The sequence below is a fragment of the Heteronotia binoei genome, chromosome 11 (genome assembly GCF_032191835.1).
Source record: "Heteronotia binoei isolate CCM8104 ecotype False Entrance Well chromosome 11, APGP_CSIRO_Hbin_v1, whole genome shotgun sequence".
Lineage (NCBI taxonomy): Eukaryota > Metazoa > Chordata > Lepidosauria > Squamata > Gekkonidae > Heteronotia > Heteronotia binoei.
The window spans coordinates 53104081-53126121 of NC_083233.1; the positions used below are offsets into that span (position 1 = coordinate 53104081).

The window sequence follows — 22041 nt, forward strand, 5'->3', positions numbered from 1 at the left end:
CATTGATGAACACAAGTTACTGAGGAAGACTGAGCATGGGTTCTGTAAGGGAAGATCTTGACTCACTAACCTGTTACAGTTCTTTGAGGAGGTGAACGAAATGTGGACAAAGGGCACCCAATAGATGTTGTTTACCTTGACTTTCAGAAAGCTTTTGATAAAGTTCCTCATCAAAGGCTCCTTAGAAAGCTTGAGAGTCATGGAGTAAAAGTACAGGTCCTCTTGTGGATCAAAAACTGGCTAATTAATAGGAAGCAGAGAGTGAGTATAAATAGGCAGTCTTCGCAGTGGAGGACGGTAAGCAGTGGGGTGCCCTAGGGCTCAGTACTGGGTCCCATGCTCTTTAACTTGTTCATTAATGATTTGGAGTTGGGAGAAAGCAGTGAAGTGGCCAAATTTGTAGATGACACTAAATTGTTCAGGGTGGTGAGAACTAGAGAGGATTGTGAGGCACTCCAAAGGGATCTGTTGAGGCTGGGTGAGTGGGCGTCAATGTGGCAGATGAGGTTCAATGTGGCCAAGTGCAAAGTAATGCATGTTGTGGCCAAAAATCCCAGCTACAAATACAAGTTGATGGGGTGTGAACTGGCAGAGACTGACCAAGAGAGAGATCTTGGGGTAGATAACTCACTGAAAATGTCAAGACAGTGTGCAGTTGCAATAAAAAAGGCCAACACCATGCTGGGAATTATTAGGAAGGGAATTGAAAACAAATCAGCCAGTATTATAATGCCCCTGTATAAATTGATGGTGCAGTCTCTTTTGGAATACTGTGTACAATTTTGGTCACTGCACCTCAAAAAGGATATTATAGCATTGGAAAAAGTCCAGAAAAGGGCAGCTAGAATGATTAAAGGTTTGGAACATTTTCCCTATGAAGAAAGGTTAAAACGCTTGGGGCTCTTTAGCTTAGAGAAACGTTGACTGTGGGGTGTCTTAGAGGTTTACAAGATTATGCATGGGATGGAGAAAGAAGTACTTTTCTCTCTTTCTCACAATACAAGAACTCGTGGGCATTCAATGAAATTGCTGAGCAGTCGGGTTAAAACAGATAAAAGGAAGTACTTCTTCACCAAAGGGTGATTAACATGTGGAATTCTTGCCACAGGCAGCTACAAGCATAGCCAGCTTCAAGAGGGTATTGGATAAAATATGGAGCTGAGGTCCATCAGTGGCTATTAGCCACAGTATATTACTGGAACTGTCTGGGGCAGTGTTGCTTTGTATTCTTGATGCTTGGGGGGTGCAAAGTGGAAGGGCTTCTAGATCCACTTGTGAACCTCCTGATGGCACTTGGGTTGGTTTGGTTTTTTTGGGGGGGGGCCGCTGTGTTACAGAGTGTTGGACTGGATGGGTCATTGGCCTGATCCAACATGGCTTCTCTTATGTTGGGAAGCAGGCCTGTAGCTATGGTGTGGCCCCTTGAGGCCTGCCCCCACCACACATCACCAGGTCCCACAAGGCCTTGCTGCAAGAAATAATTTTGAATTCTTTTTAATGCATCCATAAAGTTGTGGCCTGCCCAAGTTTTGATTTGCTGCCTTTTCCTGATTTGCTGGTAACCCTACACTGACCTTGCCAGCTCCGCCTTCCTTTCCGCTCTCCCCTCAACGCCTTCCCTCCCTCCCTGTGTATTTTCCACAGTAGTCTTCCGCAACTCTTCATCTTTATCACTTCATTTAAAAGTGTGGCTGATCCTTGAACCCTAGTGGTGGTAGTGTGGTGTTAGACTTGTTGGGTGGTGAGAAGAGTTTAAAATTCTGAATCTGACTTCTATTAAGAGTGTGACTGATCCACCTGAATTAAGTACGGAAGGTTGATACAAATCAGCTCATGTATTCACTTTTCAATGGCAACTTTTATAGGCAGCAGAGAAATAGCGTAGGCATATGTGACAGATTCAGGGTTCCTCCAAGGACATCAGCTTTATTTTTTTTTCTAACCTATATTCAGAACTACACAAATTTAGAGAGGATCTGGCTGTTGATAGCCACCCTGCCCTTTTTTTTTTTTTTGCATTTTAGGCATATATAGAGAATTCAAGGGAGGACTGGAATCTCTTCTCTCATTTTATGCCAGTTTTAGAGGCCAAACAGTGAGAATTTCTCTTGCAACTTTTGGTATTCCTAGAGATGTGAAGGCCAGGAAAAAAATCTGGAGAAAAAAAGGATTTCTTCCCCCCCCACCCCCACCCCCCTTGTCCTGCTGAGGACTCCCTCCTACTACTACTTTTGAACATTTTAGAGAGCACTTTGGGAGAGGGGAGAATAACGACTATGAAGCTTTCCCTTTTGGAGTCATTGTAATGTTTTCTCAGGTATTCTGCCATTATTTTGATCCACTCAAGTGAAGGTTAGAAAAATGGCGAAGGTTTGACATAAATGATTAATCATGCATAGAATTATAACTGTTGGTCTGCCTTATAATAGGTTGCTGTTAATCACATAATGTGGTACAGCTTGTAAATTGATGAAATTGGACTAATTTTTTTCTTGAAGCAGCATGTATGGACTCTCTTACAGCCCTGCAACAGATTTCCCAGTTTCACTAAGCTCCTTTCTCTTTTAGGAAACCAGAGCGTCGCTCCTTCCGTGCATATGCTGCTGTTCTGTACATTGATCCCAGAATGAGAATATTCATCCATGGACACAAAGTACAAACTAAACGCCTTTCCTGTTGCTTATACAAGCCACGGTATGAGCCGTACTGGTGATGTGTGTGCCATGTTCTGCAAGAGTACTGTGAACAGAGTCCAATTTGCTCACTCTCTTTCTCCCCCCCCCCCCCGTCTCAAAGCAACATTCTGACCCTTTGTGGTTCAGAAAGGTACATTTGAAAACATGCAGACTAGTTGGTGTGAACTCAGGGAACAAATGGAATAAGAGTTCACATGGCCCAGTGCTGGAGGTTCAGTGCCTGTAAAGCTCTTGGTTCTTCCCATTAGTTGCAAGCATAAAAGAAATTTGCAGCTGCTCACACAGAGTTTGTGTGCTATTGCTGCAGACTTATTTAAAAAGCATTTTTACTGGATGAATTTCGTATATTGGAATGGGCCACTAAAGAAGGTAGAACTTCTACAGACTGCACAGGCATAGTTACATAACACAATTAGAGTAGAGTCACTACCTTCAAGGGGTATGCAAAAAACTTCAGCTGGTATTGTTCGGTTCGTGAGAAAAATCTTAGGATTTCCAAAAAAATCCCAGATCTCAATGCTGTGGTATGGTATCCAGATCCAGGAATTTTTGGAAATCCCAATTTTTTCTGGTCCAACAGACCCAAGAAGAAAAATATTGGTTAAAAAACAAACAAAAACAGTTCAGAGCTGAGCTGGCAGGAAACAATCTGCTCCCTGTAGACACAACCAATCTTAGCTGGGCTTGCTTCTCCTGCAGTCCATTTTAAACTCTGGGAACCCTGAACATGGAACTCGCTGTGCATGTCTAACTTGCCTTTGAGCACAACATATGCTTGATTTGCCTGGGCAAGGGTCATAATGTTGCTGCATATTTCATCTACCAGCTTTTCACCCCAAGGCAAGAGCCAATAGGGGTTCTTAGTTAAAAGCTGCTCTTTGGGAAAGAGTGCTTTCTGCTTCTAACAACCTAGCAGCTGATTTATCTGCCCTGGTGAAGCAAACAAAAATTCTGACACCACATTCTGATCATATATGATCACAAGTCTTGGCCACCATCATTGATTTCTGCACCCTCAGTTCTGAAATTTGATCCAGTAAGGAAGCATTCTGAAACCAGCCTGATCCGATTGACATCAGAACCACGACTGAAAAAAGCTTAAGACGAAGTCAAAACATATAGATGGAAATCCACGTGTACAGTAAGGAAATCAGAACTGGCATGGATAGCTCCTAATAAATAATAAAATACTGTTCATATGACAAAGTTGAAATGGTTGAGCATATGATTATAGAGTGCCCTATGTTCAACAAGCTGAGGACTAAATTTAATCTCTCCTTTAATTAAAAATATGGAATTGGAGAGTCCAGGTGATATGGCCACTATCAGATATAAATGTTATTGTCACCCTTTTGGTGGCAAAATTTATAAAAGCAGTAATTAAATACCAGGGAAATGCCTTTTCTATTTAATTTCTACTTAAGGCTATAGCTGTATGAGCAGTACTAGATAGATGTATAGACAGACAGCCACATAGGTCTTTAGAGTTATGTAACATAAAAATGAACTCAGAAGTCACAAGGAGTGAAATCTCGATTACTGGATGTTGATTATAATAGTTCAGTCTCTCTGTCACCACTGTCTGATCTCACCTACATCCTGTTACCTATTCATAAAGGTACAACATATTCTAATACATCTTCGTAGAAATCTTCCAGTACCTGAGGTGGTATGCCTTTTAAAATCAGTGGCTGGGGAGCATCAGTAGGATGATGCTATTGTAGGCATCCTAGAAGTAGCTGGTTGGCCACTGTGTGATCAGAATGCTGGACTTAATGGGCCTTTGGTGTGATCCAGCATGGTTCTTTCTTAAGGATAGCCTCGTTTGTCTTATTGTTTCATCACTCATTCGCTAAAGGCTGACTGCCTGGCCTAATGGAATTAGCAAAACACTGAGGCTGTTGCTGATTTACTAACGAGGTTGCATTTTGTCTCTTTTTCATGCAGAATGTATAAATATACTTCCAAACGCTTCAAGACCAGAGCGGAACAAGAAGTGAAAAAAGCTGAGCACATGGCTCGGATAGGTGAGTCTCTGGAAGTGTCGCTTTCCTTCCACTGACTAACCCACCACCTAGTAAAAAGGAATGGTTGAAATGCCTCACCAGTAGCTATCCCTTGAGGGTTAAGAACAGTTGAATCTGCTTATTTTCCTGAGCAGTCCTTCCTTAGACAGTGATCAAAGAGGCACCAAGAACACAAAACAGCACTTAACCTTGACAGATAGTTGCATATAAACAAACATGTAAGCATCCAGCTATCTTCTGAACCAGTTTCTCTAGGTTTGTTCATAAATAGGGGTAGGCATGAACCAAAATTTGTCATAAACTGGACCTGGTTCATGGTTTGTGAACCTCAGTTTGTGCCATCCTGCCCTCACAAGCCCCCATGAACCTCCCAGGTGGGTTAGTGTAGTTTGTGTCAGCAGACACTCTGGCACCAGCAGTGCAGCTTGCAGCAGCCATTTAAAAGCTGCTATTAACTATTATTGGTGAAGCACAACATACAGCTGTCAGCAGCTGCATAAGGTAGTAGAGTGGGCTGTATCAGTTCAGGCTTGAGGTGGGAATGCCATTTTTGAATGCATCCAATCTGTAAAATTCTTCGCAATTAAAGCAAACAAAAAAAGTGCAGCAGGAAAAAGTTCTAGCCCAGTCTGCTTTTTACTGCGTTGGCTTTGTATGTAGGGAAAGCTTTTTTTTTTTTGCACAGTAATATATTTTTTAAATCTATCCCTCAACATGTATTGCAGAAATAACACAGAGCATTCTACCACTTCATAAATCTATTTATGAAGTATTGAAGCGCTCAGTTGTTCTAATTCTGTGGATAGCCGAATATTGTTCTTCCTTGATCTAGGCCAGGGGTGGCCAAACTTGCTTAACGTAAAGCCACATAGAATAAACGTCAAATATTTGCAAGCCACAAGACATTAATGTGACCAGACTTACTCTGTCTTGCCAGTTCCCAAGATGCCAACCCACTGATTCACTGTGCAATTATGTATCATTACACATACACAGAGAGAAATAGCATCAGGCAAGAATAAAGCAGCCTTGAGCTGATGGTACAACATTTTATTTTTTCAGTTTTTAACTGATATTTGGTAATAAACTGAACTAGTAGGTAACTTGAACTATTTGTTTCCTGAAATTTTTCTTGGAAGTGATGTATTTTGGTATGCATTCTCTAGCTCCTTCAATTGAAAACAAATGACGGAAGGGTGAGGAGAGAAGTGGAAAGGAAGGAGGGAGGGAGAGGAAGGAAGGGAAAAGGAAAGAGAAAGAGGTGAAAGGAAAGAAAGGTGGAAAGAAAGCAAATAGATGGGGGAGGAGGGGGAAGAGGAGAGAGAGAGAGAGAGGAAAAGGTTGAAAAGAAAGCAAATAGATGAGGGGGAGCAAGGGGGAATGAGAAAGAGGTGGAAAGAAAGCATATAGATGGGAGAGAGAGGTGGAAAGCAAGCACCTTTAACTTTAAATGTGTTCTCCATGCCTCCCTTCTCGCCCCCACTCCAGCCAGCTTGGATTGGAGAAGGGACTTAAAGAGACAGATGCCTTCTCTGAGCCTGGCTGGCACAGCAAGGGAGTGGGACTTTAGAGGGAGAGGAAGGAGAGAGAGAAATATGAGAGGAAAGTGGAAAGAAAGCAGCTTTAACTTTAAATGGATTCTCTAAGCCTTCCATGCCAGCTGGCGTGATTTAGAGAAGGGATTTAAACACACAGATGCCTTCTCTAAGCTGGGTGGTGGCGGGGGTGGGGGGCAGCTTCAAGAGCCTCATAATATGTGTGAAAAAGCTGAATGTGACTCCTGAGCCACAGCTTCGCTACTCCTGATCTAGGCAGAAGCCAATATCCTACAAGGGCGAACTGGCATTTAAGGCTACCGTGGAAGGTTCTGGTGGTCTGAAGACCTGGCACCCTTGGCAGTGCTGTCTATTATTGGTGGAAGTCACCACCTGCCAGTCCTGCAATGGATGCAGGGTCTGTCACCACCAGAAGCCCGTGGCCCTGTCCCCGGGAGCCATGTCCACCTTGTAGGAGTTGCCTGCCCCATGCAAGGAGAGCATGAGTCACCATTTCATGTTCACAGACCCCACCTTGCAGGAGCCACTGGGAGCTGCTTCCGCAGAGGACTGGCTGCCCCTGCATGTCACAATACAGATAGGAGCAAGCTGGACAAAAGCCATGGCAGCTTGTTTCTTCCCTTCACCCCCATTGGCAGGGCAGGTCGTCTTTCTCCCCTTCTCCACTGGAGGAGGGTGAGGGCCCTTCCAGAACTGTTTTTGCTTCCCAGGCTACCCTGATAACATAAAACTAAAGCAAAAGCTTGGTTTTGGTATTGCTTCTTGCTAAATATCTGATCTTTATAGAGTAGGCAACAAATTAAAATAAATGCATCTGTTACCATGTTACATTTGAAGTAAAGTGTAGGTGCCATATGGATTCTTGTCAGTACTCTGCAAATGATCATTTGGTTCGGTTAAATTACATCTCTGCCAATTGTCTTTCAGTTTTTTTACTTTTTGGCCAAGTCCCACTTTGTATGTTAACACTAATATTTCTCTTCGTTTTAGCGGAAGAGAAAGCTCGAGAAGCAGAAAGCAAAGCCCGTGCATTAGAGCTGCGCTTGGGAGGGGATGTCACAAGGGAGTCCAGGGTAAAAAAAAAAAATACAGTATGTGGCTGATGATTTGAAAGTCCAGGATTCAAGAGAGGATTCAGGGCAGCTGCTCCTTAAGAGAAAAGAGTTGACACAGATGCTAAATAATCATCAATGCAAGTGGCCTGTGGTATGGCAGCACTTGTTTGTTCAAAAGAGAATGAGTGTCTGTGCTCAGGTGTGAGTTAAAGCTTGCCCAGGTCTGACCTGACTATCTATACTAATGCTGCAGTATAAAGAGGAAATATAATCCTCTTATATTTAAAGGAATCCCAGTTAACCTTGGGTGTAAATGTAGCTAAAGACAATGTCTACAGATAGCATGTTGGGAAAATCCTGTTGATTTTCTAAAACGGGATATAGAAATTTTAGAAAATCCTGTTTTGGTGGTTAATCCTGGTGTCCAGGTCAGACTCTTAACCTTCAGTAGTTCAGTAAGGAAATATATATGTATAATTTCTTTTAACAGGATTGGAGCTTATCCTTGGGGTTAAGATTGATGTAGGTTAGGGTAGCCCCAATGGTCAGTTATCTAATGAGGAATATGGAAAAGTTATACTTATCAGCAATCAGTGAGAAATTGCTATCTAAGAAAAAAATTCTCTGTGTATGTTTTTGTTCCCTTTGGGTTGCTGAATATCTTCTGCATTATAACCCCTCAGAGGGATTGATTTCTGTTGCTGCCTTTTAGATAGCCATAGTTTAATTCATTTGAGAAAAAACAATACTTGTGAGGACAGCAATGATAAAAAGCGAGTGCTGTTTTTGCTCAGTTTAAGATAAAGTTCTATTTTCATCTACAGGTCATGTTGCGCCAAGTCCAGAATGTTGCAATAACTATGCGCAGAGAGGCTGATGTCAAGAAAAGAATGAAGGAGGCAAAACAACAGTAAGTGGTGTGCTTTAGTTCTTTAGTGGTTGCATTTTTTCCCTCCACAGGTGAGTGGCCATAGAGGGAGCAACACCTTTGAAGGTGAAAGGTGTACAGTTCTCTTATTTCATTTGTATTCCATCTTCCTCCAGAGAATTCAGGATGTTGTACGTTGGGGGCAGGGGGAGCTTCCAAAAACTATGAGCAGAAATTTAAACAGAGGTTTTCTGTGTTTCTGTGTCACATATTTATTATCCTGCATTTGTTGGAGAACCTATAGCAGTTTGTTGGTGCTTGTGTCACACTTTACCATGAAGGCTTTCCCTGGAACCTTGAGTACTTGGTGCTTTTGCAAGGCAGTTGAAGTCTGTTGGCCCAAAGAGGTTTATTGTTTCTTCCAGTCCCTTCCCATCTGATTTTCAAATTGATTTTGTGTGAGAGAGAATCCCTCATTTCCTTTAAGTGGTTGAGCAAAAATCAGTGTTGTTTGGGTGCTGCAATTCTATGAGAGGACATATCCTCCATTGAGGTCCTGAGGTGTGTATGTAGGGAGAATAATAGTTGCAAAGATATATCTGAAAATGGCTGGCTGTTCGCTGCTGAAATCTCAAACTATCGAGGTTTTTGAACAAGGCTTAGCAAAGCTTCTGTGATCTGCTAAGCTCATTCTTGTGCTTTATACTATCAAAAGTGGTATAAATCATGCAAAATGAGATTGCAGAATAAATTAGTTTGCATAATTTCTCTTTTTGGGGGTGACTTGAATAATTCAGGTTTCAAAACTGTTTTTGCACACTAAATTTGGAAAACCTTGGTACAGAAGTTCTGTGTTTTTATAGTGCATTCTGTTATGGCTATAGAAGAGGGCATTATCTTCAGCAACTGCTGATTTGCTGCAGTATTGGGAATGCTAAAATTCTCCTGAAGGGCATTTTTTCTTTTTTCTTTTTTTACCAAAAAGATTCTGGTTAAACAGAGATCCTCTTGGGATTATGTGTTCAAAATATTGCACCCTTCAAGGCAATACTGTCTTTCTTGCTGGGAAGGTAATATCCTGATGAATTACCTTCAATTAAAAGCACCATTTATTTGGCTAGTTCCCTGTCTGGCTGAATAACAGTGGCTTAACTTACAGGATGCTTTTGAGGACTAATGAGAAGGACCAAAAGGTGCTTCTTTAGTGCTGGTCAGCAATGAGTTTGCTAAGGAGCTAGTTTGTCACAGGAACAGTTGGAAGAAGTTAAAGTGGATTTTGTAGCAATAAGAACACAATAAAGATGCTATAGGTGTACATGAACCTGATCATTCCTTCTTGTTATTATGGCATAGGTCTGAGGATAAGAATAAGCATTGATAAAGTTATCTTATTATGCTGTTATATAGTTGTCGCAACTGGAAAATCTGACTCCAAAAGTTAAATTCAGCAGTTAATTTGCCTTGGAGTGGATTCAGGATGTCCTTGTGGTTCAAATTATAAACTAATAGGGATTGCTAATAGGGTTGCCAAGTCCAATTCAAGAAATATCTGGGGACTTTGGGGGTGGAGCCAGGAGATTTTGGGGATGGAGCCAGAAACAAGGGTGACAAGCATAATTGAACTCCAAGGGAGTTCTGGCCATCACATTTAAAGGGACAGCACACCTTTTTAAATGCCTGAAATAAAAAGTTCCGATACCTGGGCAGGGCCCCAGGATGGAGCTAAGCCTCAAAGCTTAGTTTAGTATATGTCTTGGGCAGAGTTCAGCATAAGAACTGTCCCTTGAGATGTACAGCTGAAACAAATGGCCTTGCTCTTGTTTTTCTCTTAATTGACCTGAAAGTGGGGGTGGGGAATCCCCCATTGTTTTGTAACTCTTCTAATTGTCAGAAGCATTTTCACCTCTGGGGCTTCATCTGGTGGGTTTTCATCTATTTAAAAACAAATCTAGTTATATTGAGGTAATATATCACTTTTCACTGCTTTTTTTTCTTTTGCAAGAAGTTGCCAGATTCTCCCATACAAGCATTGCCCAGGGTGTGAGATCAGCTTTGCTTTAACAGTTTTAACAGTGTCATGTGCTGTTATGAAATGCTTGTGCAAACAAATGAGATGTTGAAAGTGGTCCCAGGAGCTAGAGCTATTGTAGAAAACAATACATTCCCTAGGCTTACAAATAATTACGTAGTGTATTCTTGCTGATTCCCACAGAATAAGAACCAAAAAGATAATCATTTTACCCACTTCGTTATATATAGTTCTCCTTAGCCTGCTTATAAATCAATGTTCTGCTTCCTTCACTTTGTTTAGAAATGAGAGCAGATCACAAATTATCATGCAGAAATTTCTGTTGTTTGTATAATGCTGGCTGAATGTATTGGAATCAAGCAGTTTGTTAACAAGCTGTTAACATAGTTGTTATTGTTCACAAGCTGTAACACGCTGTTATTGTTCACAGTGAGAAGTATGCCTTAGTTTTTACAGAGACCTTGGAAAGCTAATGCTTGAGAATTACAGCTTGTTACAGAAGGACAGACAAGATAAGCAGGGATAAGATGTCTCATGAATACATGAAGCTGCCCTATATTGAGTCAGGTGACTGTTCTGTCAAGGTCTACTCTTACTAGCAGCAGCTTAACAGTTGCCCACCTGGATCTAGCAGCAACTTGTTAGGGTTTCAGGTGGAGGTCTTTCACAGCACTCACTGCCTGATCTCTCTTCAACTGAAGGTGCTGGGTGGGGATTAAATCTGGGACCTTCTGTATGTAGGCCACCCCCCCACCCAATGTTGTTCTGCATAATATTTACATCTATACTGACTTTATGGTTTAGGATGATGGTGGTAAAGCAGTATGTGCAATAAGAACAAAATACACTCCCACCATGGCATTTATTATTTTATATGCTTCCAAGTCAGACAGCAGTTATATAAGTCTGAGAATGGATAACACACCTCATAAAAATATGTCTACTGCACATTTTGAGACAACTTCCTTTTGGAAAGCTGAGGGGATGGCCAGTTCTGGTTTGATTCTGAGCAGCAGAGAGAAACTAATGGAGAATGTGAAGCAGGAAGAAAGCAGTTGGAGGCCGCTACAGGTTGAGACACCGCAAAATACATTACACATTCTGCAGCAGTGATGGCCGGTCCTTTTGCAAGTGTCTTAAGTCAAGCCCACCCTGGTAGACATATGCAGAGTTGTATACCTTGCTGTGTTCTTCCCTCTATCTCCTGAGCTGAGGAGGATGCTTTAGGAAAGATAGGGAGGTTGGCTCTTTTCCACAGCCAACCCACAAGCTCTTTGTCCTTTCCACCATAAGGATTCATTGCTTGTGTGCTTGGACCCATGCATTGTAGTAAGATTTCACAAAAGTGTGAAAAGCAGATGATGCCCAAATGAAAGCCAGTGATGTTCTGTATCTTGAAAATTAACTTCTGAAAGATTAATAGTTGGAGTGTAAACCAAAGTGGGAGTGCAGCCTCTTCATGGTTCAAGAACAAAGTTTGAGTCCAGTAGCACCTTGAAGACCAACAAGGTTTTATTCAAGGTATTCTAAAGCAGTGTAACAAAGTGGCACCTTTGTTGGTCTTAAAGGTCCACTGGACTCAAACTTTCTTCTACTGCTTCAGACCAACATGACTTCACAGCTGGATCTATCTTCATAATTCAAAGTTATTGTTGTCACTCACAACCACTTGTTTGCCCTCAGTTGACTTATTCTTACAATTTGCTTTCAAGAAATATCACTGATATTTCATTATTGTGACTAATTAGCAGATTTGATCTATAGCCCTTTTAAGCTGTTCTATGGTATATTTGTGGACTTCCAGGCCCCTTTGTTGTGGTCAGGTTTGTTTGGTTTATTATCTGTTAACCATCCTAGACTGTCTTTAACACTGTTTCTTATATCTGTCCTAGGGCACTGAAAGAGCCAAAAGAACTGAACTTCATCTTTGGTGTAAACATAGAGCAGCGATATTTGGATGGAATGTTTGTCTATAACTGTAGCCGGCTGATTAAGATGTATGAGAAGGTGGGCCCGCAGCTAGAGGGTGGCATGTGAGTTCCCTACAGCAATTTCTGTACAGCTGTTGCTTTTACAACAAAGGTCTGAGTTTCTATAGCATGGTGGAACTGATCTTTTTCCCACTGTCAAAAATTAGGTTTCTTCCCCATATCTAAGCCTTGATCAGTCTGTATTAGAATAATTTAGGTATAGAGATGTTTGACATATATTCTAAAACAGGTTAAAATTCTGCACCCTGGTTGTCTAAGTTTTGCTGAAAGAAAATATTAATTCTGTATTCTGCATACATTTTGAACTTTTGAGAAAAAGTCCATAATCTTTTTGTATACTTTATTTAGTGTTTACTGTTTTCACACATCTTTTGCTGTTTGCAAGGGGCAAAATGAAGATAATAATAATTTTTAATTTATATCCCGCCCTCCCCGCTGCAGCTGGCTCAGGGATATAAGATGAAGAAACAATTGGTGCGGAGGGAATTAGAATCTTGAATAATTATAAAAAACTCTGCATGTTTTGTGTGTAGCTTCATCAAGGGGAATTTAATGTAATAATTTTAAAAATGTATTTGATAATTCTAAATTAGTGGGGCCCAATTTGCTGTTACCCTTGAGTTACAACAAAACTCTTTCGTTATATCATTCAGTATTAATTAACATTGTATTAATCCTGGTACATATGATGCACTGAATAATGCACATGGCAAGGTGGGGGGAAAGCTGTTTTTCTGTACTGTTGTTCCTAGTCCAGGCAGTTCCGTTGGTGCAGCAAGTATATCGCAATGGCTTTCTCCTTCTTAGGGCATGTGGTGGTGTTGTAGGAGTAGTAGACGTCCCCTACTTGGTTTTGGAGCCCACGCATAACAAGCAGGACTTTGCAGATGCCAAAGAGTATCGGCACTTGTTAAGAGCAATGGGAGAACATCTGGCTCAGTACTGGAAGGATATTGAAATTGGTAAGAAGATTTTGCAACTTGTTGAAGGTTGGTCATGGAAGGGAATTAGGGAAATCCTAGAAATAAGAAAGAGGTTTGTAGAGAAGGAAGACTGTAAACATCAGCCATGCAGATGTAACCTTATGCATTGTTGTTAGGCATTTTTTAAACTTTATTATTTTCATTTCTAGCTCAGAAGGGCATTAGCAAGTTCTGGGATGATTTTGGCTATTTGTCAGCTAACTGGAACCAGCCTCCATCAGATGAGTTACGTTATAAACGGCGAAGAGCCATGGAGATTCCCACTACTATTCAGTGCGGTGAGTCAAACTGTGATTTTAGTATTTTGGGAGTAGCTGAAACCCCACAGGCTACTTTAGAAAGAAGTCATGGCTCCTAGACAAACATATAGGTTCTTCCAGTCACTTTCTAAATCTGCCTTTGTATTGGGACTCCAGGTCCTCTTTCCACAGCAAGGAGACCTCTTCGGATGCTTGTTGTTCTTGGCAAATTATGCCCGTTACAGCATTCCAAACCAAGATAGTTGCCCTTGGTTTGTGTGGATGTTAGGAGCTGAATGTACCCAAGTGGCATTTGCTGCTGAGGTCCTCACAGTCCTGTGAGAATTGGACCCGCACATTCCATTCCCACCAAAAGCCTAAATATGGGTATATTTTCAGATACAAAGTTCCCTATCTGCCTTGCTTTATAGAGTTTAGTTGCCAACAGATTTTATTTAGCAGGCCCTGCAGGTGGCTGACTGTATGATGTGTTTTTGTGAAACAGACATGTGTCTGAAATGGCGGACCCTCCCCTTCCAGCTCAGCTCTGTGGAGCAAGAATCCCCAGATACATGGGTGTGTGCAATGAACCCCAATCCTGAGCAAGACAGGTGAGCAAATTATGCAAAGCTTTTTTGGACAGGCTAATTGTAATGCTTACCACACAAGTGTAAAGTTGATCAATGTTCTTTTTTTATCCTGTGGCACTCATGCAACCAAAGAGAATAATTTGCCTAAGATTTTCTAATGAGTTTGTGGCTGTTTGAAGCAAGGACTTCCTGCTTCGCAGTTCATTGTGGCCACTGCACTGGCATCATCACAGGAGATCACTGGTTCTGTGAAATAATTAACAGTATTACTCTTTCACACTTAGGCAAGCCAAGGTCTTGCAGATGGCCAGTTTTGCTTACTGCTGAGATCCTCCTAGTAATGAGAACATTGAGCTCACTCAATGAAAAGCAAGTTTCTACTTTTGGAAACTTGCTGTGAGCAGAAGTTATGCAAATAGAAGTGTAGGTTTCATAAACAATAGGCAGGAACACAAACCTTTTTCTTGGGGAAACAGGCTACAGGTTGGGGTCCACAGATTAAATGCATCTGCATACAAACAGATTCCCTGCACATACAAAGCTAGATGTCAGAGAACAGAATGCTAGCCTAGCCCTCTCTTGGTCATCTGGTTTCTTATGTGCAAGATTTTTTTTTTTGTTTCGTATGCGGAACTTGGGTTTCCCCCACCTAAAGTCACCAGCAGTACAATTTGTGACAGTTAAGTTCATCCATTGCTAGTGTCTTCCTTGTTAGCAATATGCAACTTAGGGGGCTTGGAAAAATGAAATAAGAAGTTACATGTGGGGAGAGGTAAAAACTGCAAAGCCTTTCAAATGGCAAGCATATTTTCACAGTACTTTGAGGCTGTTGCTTGTAAGAACTGAACTGTTGAACCCAATCAGGATGCATCCCAGTCAGCATTCAGTCTTCAACTGGGAAACCCATGAGTACAGCACAAGGATGAAGATGCTGTTGTCCATTTTTAGCATTGGAGTCCATATTTCAGTTAATTGGAGATACCAAATAAGTGATAGTGATTTCTATAAATCTTAACACTACCCATTATTTAAAAGTGGGTTTTTAATTAACCCTGGACACAGAAGGATGGCTTATTTATTTATATTTATTAAATTTCTACTTTAGAAAGAAGTAACAGCTGTAAACAGGGCTCAGGGCAGTGTTCATCAAGACAAGACAATCATAAATTAAATACACAATTAAAAGCAGCAAAATACAACAATTAGCCTAATTAACTGGCACTAGGAAACTTCAAATTGTGCCACTACGCCACAGGGGGAGTGGCGGGGTGGAGGTGAGAAGCAGGAGTGCCAAACAAGATGTACCAGAATAGATGGAAGCTATCATTGTCCTCAGTCAAACACCTGATGGAACATCTCTACCTTACAGGCCTTGCAGAACTGCATTAAGTTCCACAGGGCATGAACCTTGTTCATCAGAGAGTTCCACCAGGTTGGAGCCAGGGCCAAAAACGCCCTGGCTCTGGCTGAGGACAGCTGCTGTTCTGAAACTGTATGGACTGTTCTGAAACCCTAGAAGCAGGCCCCTACCATCTTGTATTACTAGAATGCTTCTTTTAGGGGAGGGACGGTGGCTCAGTGGTAGAGCATCTGCTTGGGAAGCAGAAGGTCCCAGGTTCAATCCCCGGCATCTCCAAAAAAGGGTCCAGGTAAATAGGTGTGAAAAACCTCAGCTTGAGACCCTGGAGAGCTGCTGCCAGTCTGAGAAGACAGTACTGACTTTGATGGACCAAGGGTCTGATTCGATATAAGGCAGCTTCATATGTTCTTTTAGGACGGGTGGGTAACCTTTTTTTCTGCTAAGGGCCATTTGGATATTTATAACATCATTTGCGGGCCATACAAAATTATCAACTTTAAAAAACAGTGCTCCACCGAGGGAGAACAATTCAGGCCAGCAAAATCAATGCAAATAATTATTTTTCTATTTGAAGTCATGTGGGGAGAGCCTAATTCAGCATACACGCACACACACACACACCCTGGCCTGCCGCCTTAGGCAAATGCCTAAGTCCATGCATATTAGACCACATCCCCTAATATTTAGCATATTTGGTCACACACTCATTAGCATATTAGGCCACACCATCTGGGATAATCACGTGCGAATTGAACTGGTGGTACCTGGCTCCCACCCCTGCCACTCCTCCCTCCCTCCAGCTGTTCCCAGCAGACCTTTAAAGACACACAAATACCCCAGCAGCAGTCCTTCACAATGCCCATGAGAGCGAGAGAGAGGCTCGGCCCGAGGGCCAGGCCAAGTGATTTCAAGGGCCGTAAACAGCCCTCAGGCCTGACGTTCCCCACCCCTGTTTAGGACAAATACGTGCTACAGTGTTCACAAACTGTGAAGGGGAAGAAAAATGTGAGAAACAAAATAGAAGATTCCTGTATAGTAAACCTGCCTCCTTGTGGAAAGAGAGGAGAAACACCACATGGTCTAGATTGCTGGGGGATGACAGAACTAAAACTAAACTTTATCCTTTTGTTTGTTTGAGAAGAGATGCGCAACAGTACAGGTACATCATGCAGAGGCTTATGTAGCTAAAAAAGTTCCCGAACTTGTTCTGAATGGCTACAGCAGTTACAGTAGTGCTCTGTCTTCACTTTGCTGAGCCTCTCTTGTCCTTTTCTGCCTCCTCATAGATGTGATGCTCCTGAACAGAAGCAGAAGGTGCCTTTGAGCATCTTGAAGAAAGAGAAATCGCAGGAAGACAAACAGAAAGAACTGACAGACAAAATTCGCCAGCAACAAGAGAAACTGGAGGCCTTACAGGCATGTCTGGGCCTTTGTGTGTGGGGTTTCCAAACACTCTTAGAAGTGGGCAGGTCATCCACTTTTCCATTTGAAGTAAACCTCTTGTCTGTATAAATTATAATATTGCCCACTATTAACTCTCCTGTGTTTACTCTAATTTGGAAGGAATTTTTTTTTAAAAAAAATCAAACTTAGTCTCTTTCTTATGATGAGGTTCAAATTGACCAATGGCCTGCCGGAGCTCAAACCTGCATGGTTGGTTTTATATATGTGCTGTCTTTGTTTTTAGTAATGGGCAATTGACAGAAGCTGGGTTCAGGTAGCCAACTTATGGTTGACTCAGCTTTCCATCCTTCCGAGGTCGGTCAAATGAGTACCCAGCTTGCTGGGGGTAAAGCGTAAATGACTGGGGAAGGCAATGGCAAACCACCCCATAACAAAGTCTGCTGTGAAAATGTGAAAGCAACCTCACCCCAGAGTTGGAAACAACTGGTGCTTGCACAGAGGATTGCCTTTACCTTTAATTACCTGACAAACAAGATGATTTCAGGTTGTTGGGGTTTTTTTAAATTCCTTCATTAGTTTGCATTGGTGGTTGGCAGGGGAGGGGGTTTTGTTTGTTATCCTTAGGATAGTAAATTGACAGAATCACTTTCTCAAGTCTGTAAGACCCACAAAAAGCATGAATCAGGGGGGAAAAGAACAGTTCTGGTATAATTTTGGCACATGTCTGCTGTGCTATCTTCTTCAATAGTAGTAAAGCATGATATGGAGGCTAGTATATGTAAGTGAACCACCCAAGGATCAACCACCACATCAGAACTTCCATGGAGTCTACTCTTCAGATTCCATGGAGTCTGCTTGAAGGCATTAGGGACTGGTTCACACATGCAGTTTCCATGACCTGCTGATTGGAATGTCAGGTATCTAAATGAGCCATCACAAGTTTAAAAAAAAAACAACCTACAGATAGACCCGTATCTCTTTAAATGATTTTTTTTCTCCATGTCAATTCATATATTAGCTGTCATCAAGTAGCAGCATTTATGCGCGTGTGAATCAGCTCCTTCATCTGTAGCAATCTGAACTGGGGGTTATGAATCCCACTAAAATCCTCCCCCTCCCCCCCCCCCGGGATCACGGCAGTGAGATTCTGGTGACTGGCGGTTGCTTATAAAATGATACAATTGTTCTACTGCAGAAAACTACACCAATACGTTCCCAAGCTGACTTGAAGAAACTCCCCCTGGAAGTCACCACACGACCAATGCTAGAGGTAAGTGTTATCCCTTCCTTTGAAGCACCTACTCTTCCCTTAGGAGCCTGTGATGACTTCTTTTCTCCCCCTGTCCTCCTCTTTGCAGAATTCAGATCAGCTGACCAGACCACCACGGCCACGTTCTCCTCCTTTACCTGATGTGATTAAAAATGCTCCCAGTAAGCCCCCACCTCCACTTTCCAGGTCTATAACCCAGCAGAAAAGGGGTCCCCCACCTCGACCAGCCATTAGCTCCTCCAGGTCACAGAATGCGACTTTCAGCGAAGAATTCAACATTTCCAGAACTCAGACTCATGCTGTTGCTCATGGGAAGTCTGCATGCACACTTGTAAGACCACCACCCAAACCTGTGGCAGTACAACGGACACCCCCAGTGCTGCTTCAGAACTCCAGGAGTCAGCTCATGCCTCCCAGCCCAAAACACGCAAAGCTGCTTCCGCCACCCAAGAAACCTCTTGTTGTCAGACATCCCCAGGTGAGTGCCTTATTTCTGAATTAAGCAGGACAGGACTGTTTTGCTCCTGCTTTTTAAATTCTGAATGTTCCACTGTCATTCCTGCTGCAAAGATCAAATCCAGGATGTGACTGGCTTGATGGGTGGGAGTTGTTACATATTGAGGAAGTTCTAGCGCCACCATGGATGACACCAGGTCCGACACCAATGTGGAGTCCACATCATCAGCATGGACATTGAAGTCACCCAGGACCAGAAGCCTAGGGTGCTCCAACGCCCAGCCTTCTATAGCCTCCACAAGGGCCGGCAGGGCATTAGCCAGTGCAGAGATACACCAGCCAAATAGCCAAACTCTCTTTCGCCTCAACCAACATGCTGGCACATTCAGCACTGGTGATCCTTGGGGCCGGAAGTGGCCGGAAGGCGTAAGCCTCCCGAATGAACATCGCAACTCCCCTCCCCCTTCCGCTGGTCCGTGATTGGTGAAGGACTGAGAACCCAGGAGGAGCTACCTGGGAGAGAGCAGCTGTCTCCCTCTCTCGCACTCAGGTCTCAGTCACGCAAGCCATGTCTATATTCTGCTCCTGCAGGTATTCTCGCAGGACAGAGGTCTTATTATTAATAGACCTGGCATTGCACAACAGCAATGACGGAGGCGGATGCTTTAACTTGGACCCATTGCTTGCAACCATTGGGATGGGACGCAGGCTGGAAGGAGGTCGAGCATCCATGCATCTCAGCCTCCTTCCCTTACATAAACGCCTGTTCCCACCGCTATACTTTCCCCTCCCCGGGAGTAGGGATACAAAAGAGAAAAACCCATCTTTTCAGTGTACCACTCCCCAGTTACAGGAAAAATATGGGGAAGGGAGAAGATCTCAATAACACTAACTATATACAGAAAAAAACAACACAATGTTAAACACATAACCACTCCACTTCCTCATTTAGGCCATGCAGTGTTAAAGTTTATAGAGTATGAATCCAAAAGATCTGTCTTGTTCTCAGACATTGTAGAAGCTGCAGACTAGAAGCTTGGATCTTTTTTAGAACACAGAAGTGTAATTGCTTATCAGTATGTCCTGAGGTTGTGTAATGCTGAATCAAAGGAGCATAAGAACATAAGAGAAGCCATGTTAGATCAGGCCAATGGCCCATCCAGTCCAACACTCTGTGTCATACAGTGGCAAAAAATTTATTTATATATATACACACACACACTGTGGCTAATAGCCACTGATGGACCTCTGCTCCATATTTTTATCTAAACCCCTCTTGAAGGTGGCCATGCTTGTGGCCGCCACCGCCTCCTGTGGCAGTGAATTCCACATGTTAATCACCCTTTGGGTGAAGAAGTACTTCCTTTTATCCGTTTTAACCTGTCTGCTCAGCAATTTCATCGAATGCCCACGAGTTCTTGTATTGTGAGAAAGGGAGAAAAGTACTTCTTTTTCTACTTTCTCCATCCCATGCATTATTTCTTTGCATTTTTTCTTTGCAATCTGATATAGCTCCTGTGTTCACAAATCTTCATCTTTACAGCCCTAGTAGTATAGCCTACATACATCAGATCAGAAGGACTTTTTATAACATATATCACATATTTGGAATTGCAGTTAACAATCTTGTGGGATATTTTCTCTGTTTGATGAATTATAACAAAAAAAAGTATGTACACACAGACTACAAACAGAACAGTTTCCGCAGGAATAACTACCAACTGGTTTAGCCTTGCCATCAATCACAGTCCCATCTGCAGGGGAAAATCTCAGTCTGCTTCTAACCTGCATCTTTCAAATGTTTGGATCTCCTGTAAGTAAACAATAGGGTGGCATGACATCTGGAGATATTGGACAAAAGGTGACAGTGCTTGCTAATAATGTTTTTTACTGTGTATGTTTCCCATCAAATTAGATCATTCTGTTCATTTGATCTTATCTGATTTTAGAAGTCAACAGGGATCTAGTGGTATTTTTAGCTTTATGAAAAGCTTGTTTAACCACTTTAGAGGAATAACCTGTCTCTGCACTGTCTGCGGTAGTTGACCCATGATGGAACTCACTAGTGAGTCACAGAGCTCAGTAGTGATTTTTGATTCTGACTGATGCCTAAAAGAAAATACCTGTGTTTATATACTGAGGGATTTAAACTAAGCAGCTGTATGGAATGTACTAGATACTACTGGTTGTTGTCAGATACAAAGAACATAAGAGAAGCCATGTTGGATCAGGCCAGTGACGCATCCAGTCCGACACTCTGTGTCACACAGTGGCCAAAAAAACAAGTGCCATCAGGAGGTCCATCAGTGGAGCCAGGACACTAGAAGCCGTCCCACTGTTGCCCCCCCCCAAGCACCAAGAATACAAAGCATCACTGCCCCAGACAGAGAGTTCCAACAATATGCTTTGGCTAATAGCCACTGATTGACCTCTGCTCCATATGTTTATCCAAAGAACAAAAGGAGATGTTAATGCTAAAGGAAATTAAGAGACTTCATTTCACATTAGAGGTTTGGAAAATAATTTGAGTCCTGCCATTTTTAGCATGTTGCTTCTTCATTCCTACACTTCTGCACATATATATTTTGCAAATCGTTGCAGAATGTTTACTTGTTGTTGAAGATCATCTGTTCTCATTTCTGCAGCCTTCCAGTACACGGAAAAGAAGCATCATTGACGATGAATCAGAGGAGGAGGTGGGTCAAAAAAAAGAGAAAAGGAAACCAGGCAAACATGTCACAGTCAAAGAAGAGAAGAAAGATTCCAATGAGGTGGTGGTAGAGGTGAGTGAGCAATGAGGAGAGTACTTTGATTCTTTATAACTCCAGTTTGCTGTTCAACTGTCTTTTTGTTCTGTCAGTGTTCCCTTCTGTTCAGAGATTTTACTAAGTTATCTAAATTTGAGGCAAGATATAGTAAATTGAAAAATGTGAAATCGGTGATCAGCCCTAACTGGCTTACCAATATTGTCTTATTAATTGTGCAAATTATTGTGTACTTCCTGTGCCAAATGCAAGAAGCTAAGGTAGGATTCTAACATGAAGATAGAGCTTCACCCAGGCTGTGTCTGCCCACTGCATTGCAGCAGGAAGTGAAAAGACATTCTATCCCTCTTGCTCTTGCAACAGGGGTGGCTCTAGCATGGTCATACAAAGAGTGTTGGAAAAGAAGCCCAAGACACAGGAGACATATGCAGCAGGCCCTCCAGCAGTTGGAGGAGTTCCAGTATGTTGGAAGAGCACAGAGATGATTCAAGGAGGGAGGCTTCAGAATGCTTATTAAAGGCAACAGCAAAGTAAAGCCTCAGCTGTATCAGGGAGCATCCTGGACTTCCTCGTCCCAACTAGTCAGCTCCACTTTATCCCCCATTGTCCAGCCTTGAGGAAGGCACCAAGATGCAGAAAATGGAGAAAAATATCTGAGTTCTTTATCTTATCCAGTAGTTACAGGCACCCTAATGTCCTCAAATCAAACAGTAACAGTGGACTTGTCCAGTAGCACATTTGTATAGCAGATT

The 22041-nt window shown here is 42.3% G+C and overlaps 1 protein-coding gene across 1 annotated transcript in view; it reads left to right on the forward strand.

The window, feature by feature from the left end:
* Positions 1-22041, forward strand: part of MORC2 (MORC family CW-type zinc finger 2) — an 84089-nt gene that overhangs the window by 39438 nt on the left and 22610 nt on the right. Inside the window, exons 9-20 of the mRNA XM_060249071.1 lie at positions 2569-2694; positions 4644-4723; positions 7270-7352; positions 8159-8244; positions 12124-12264; positions 13030-13184; positions 13355-13483; positions 13950-14055; positions 16681-16810; positions 17994-18068; positions 18157-18546; positions 21170-21307. Of these exons, the coding sequence (XP_060105054.1) occupies positions 2569-2694; positions 4644-4723; positions 7270-7352; positions 8159-8244; positions 12124-12264; positions 13030-13184; positions 13355-13483; positions 13950-14055; positions 16681-16810; positions 17994-18068; positions 18157-18546; positions 21170-21307 (1639 nt within the window). The remainder of the gene's footprint in view (positions 1-2568; positions 2695-4643; positions 4724-7269; positions 7353-8158; positions 8245-12123; positions 12265-13029; positions 13185-13354; positions 13484-13949; positions 14056-16680; positions 16811-17993; positions 18069-18156; positions 18547-21169; positions 21308-22041) is intronic.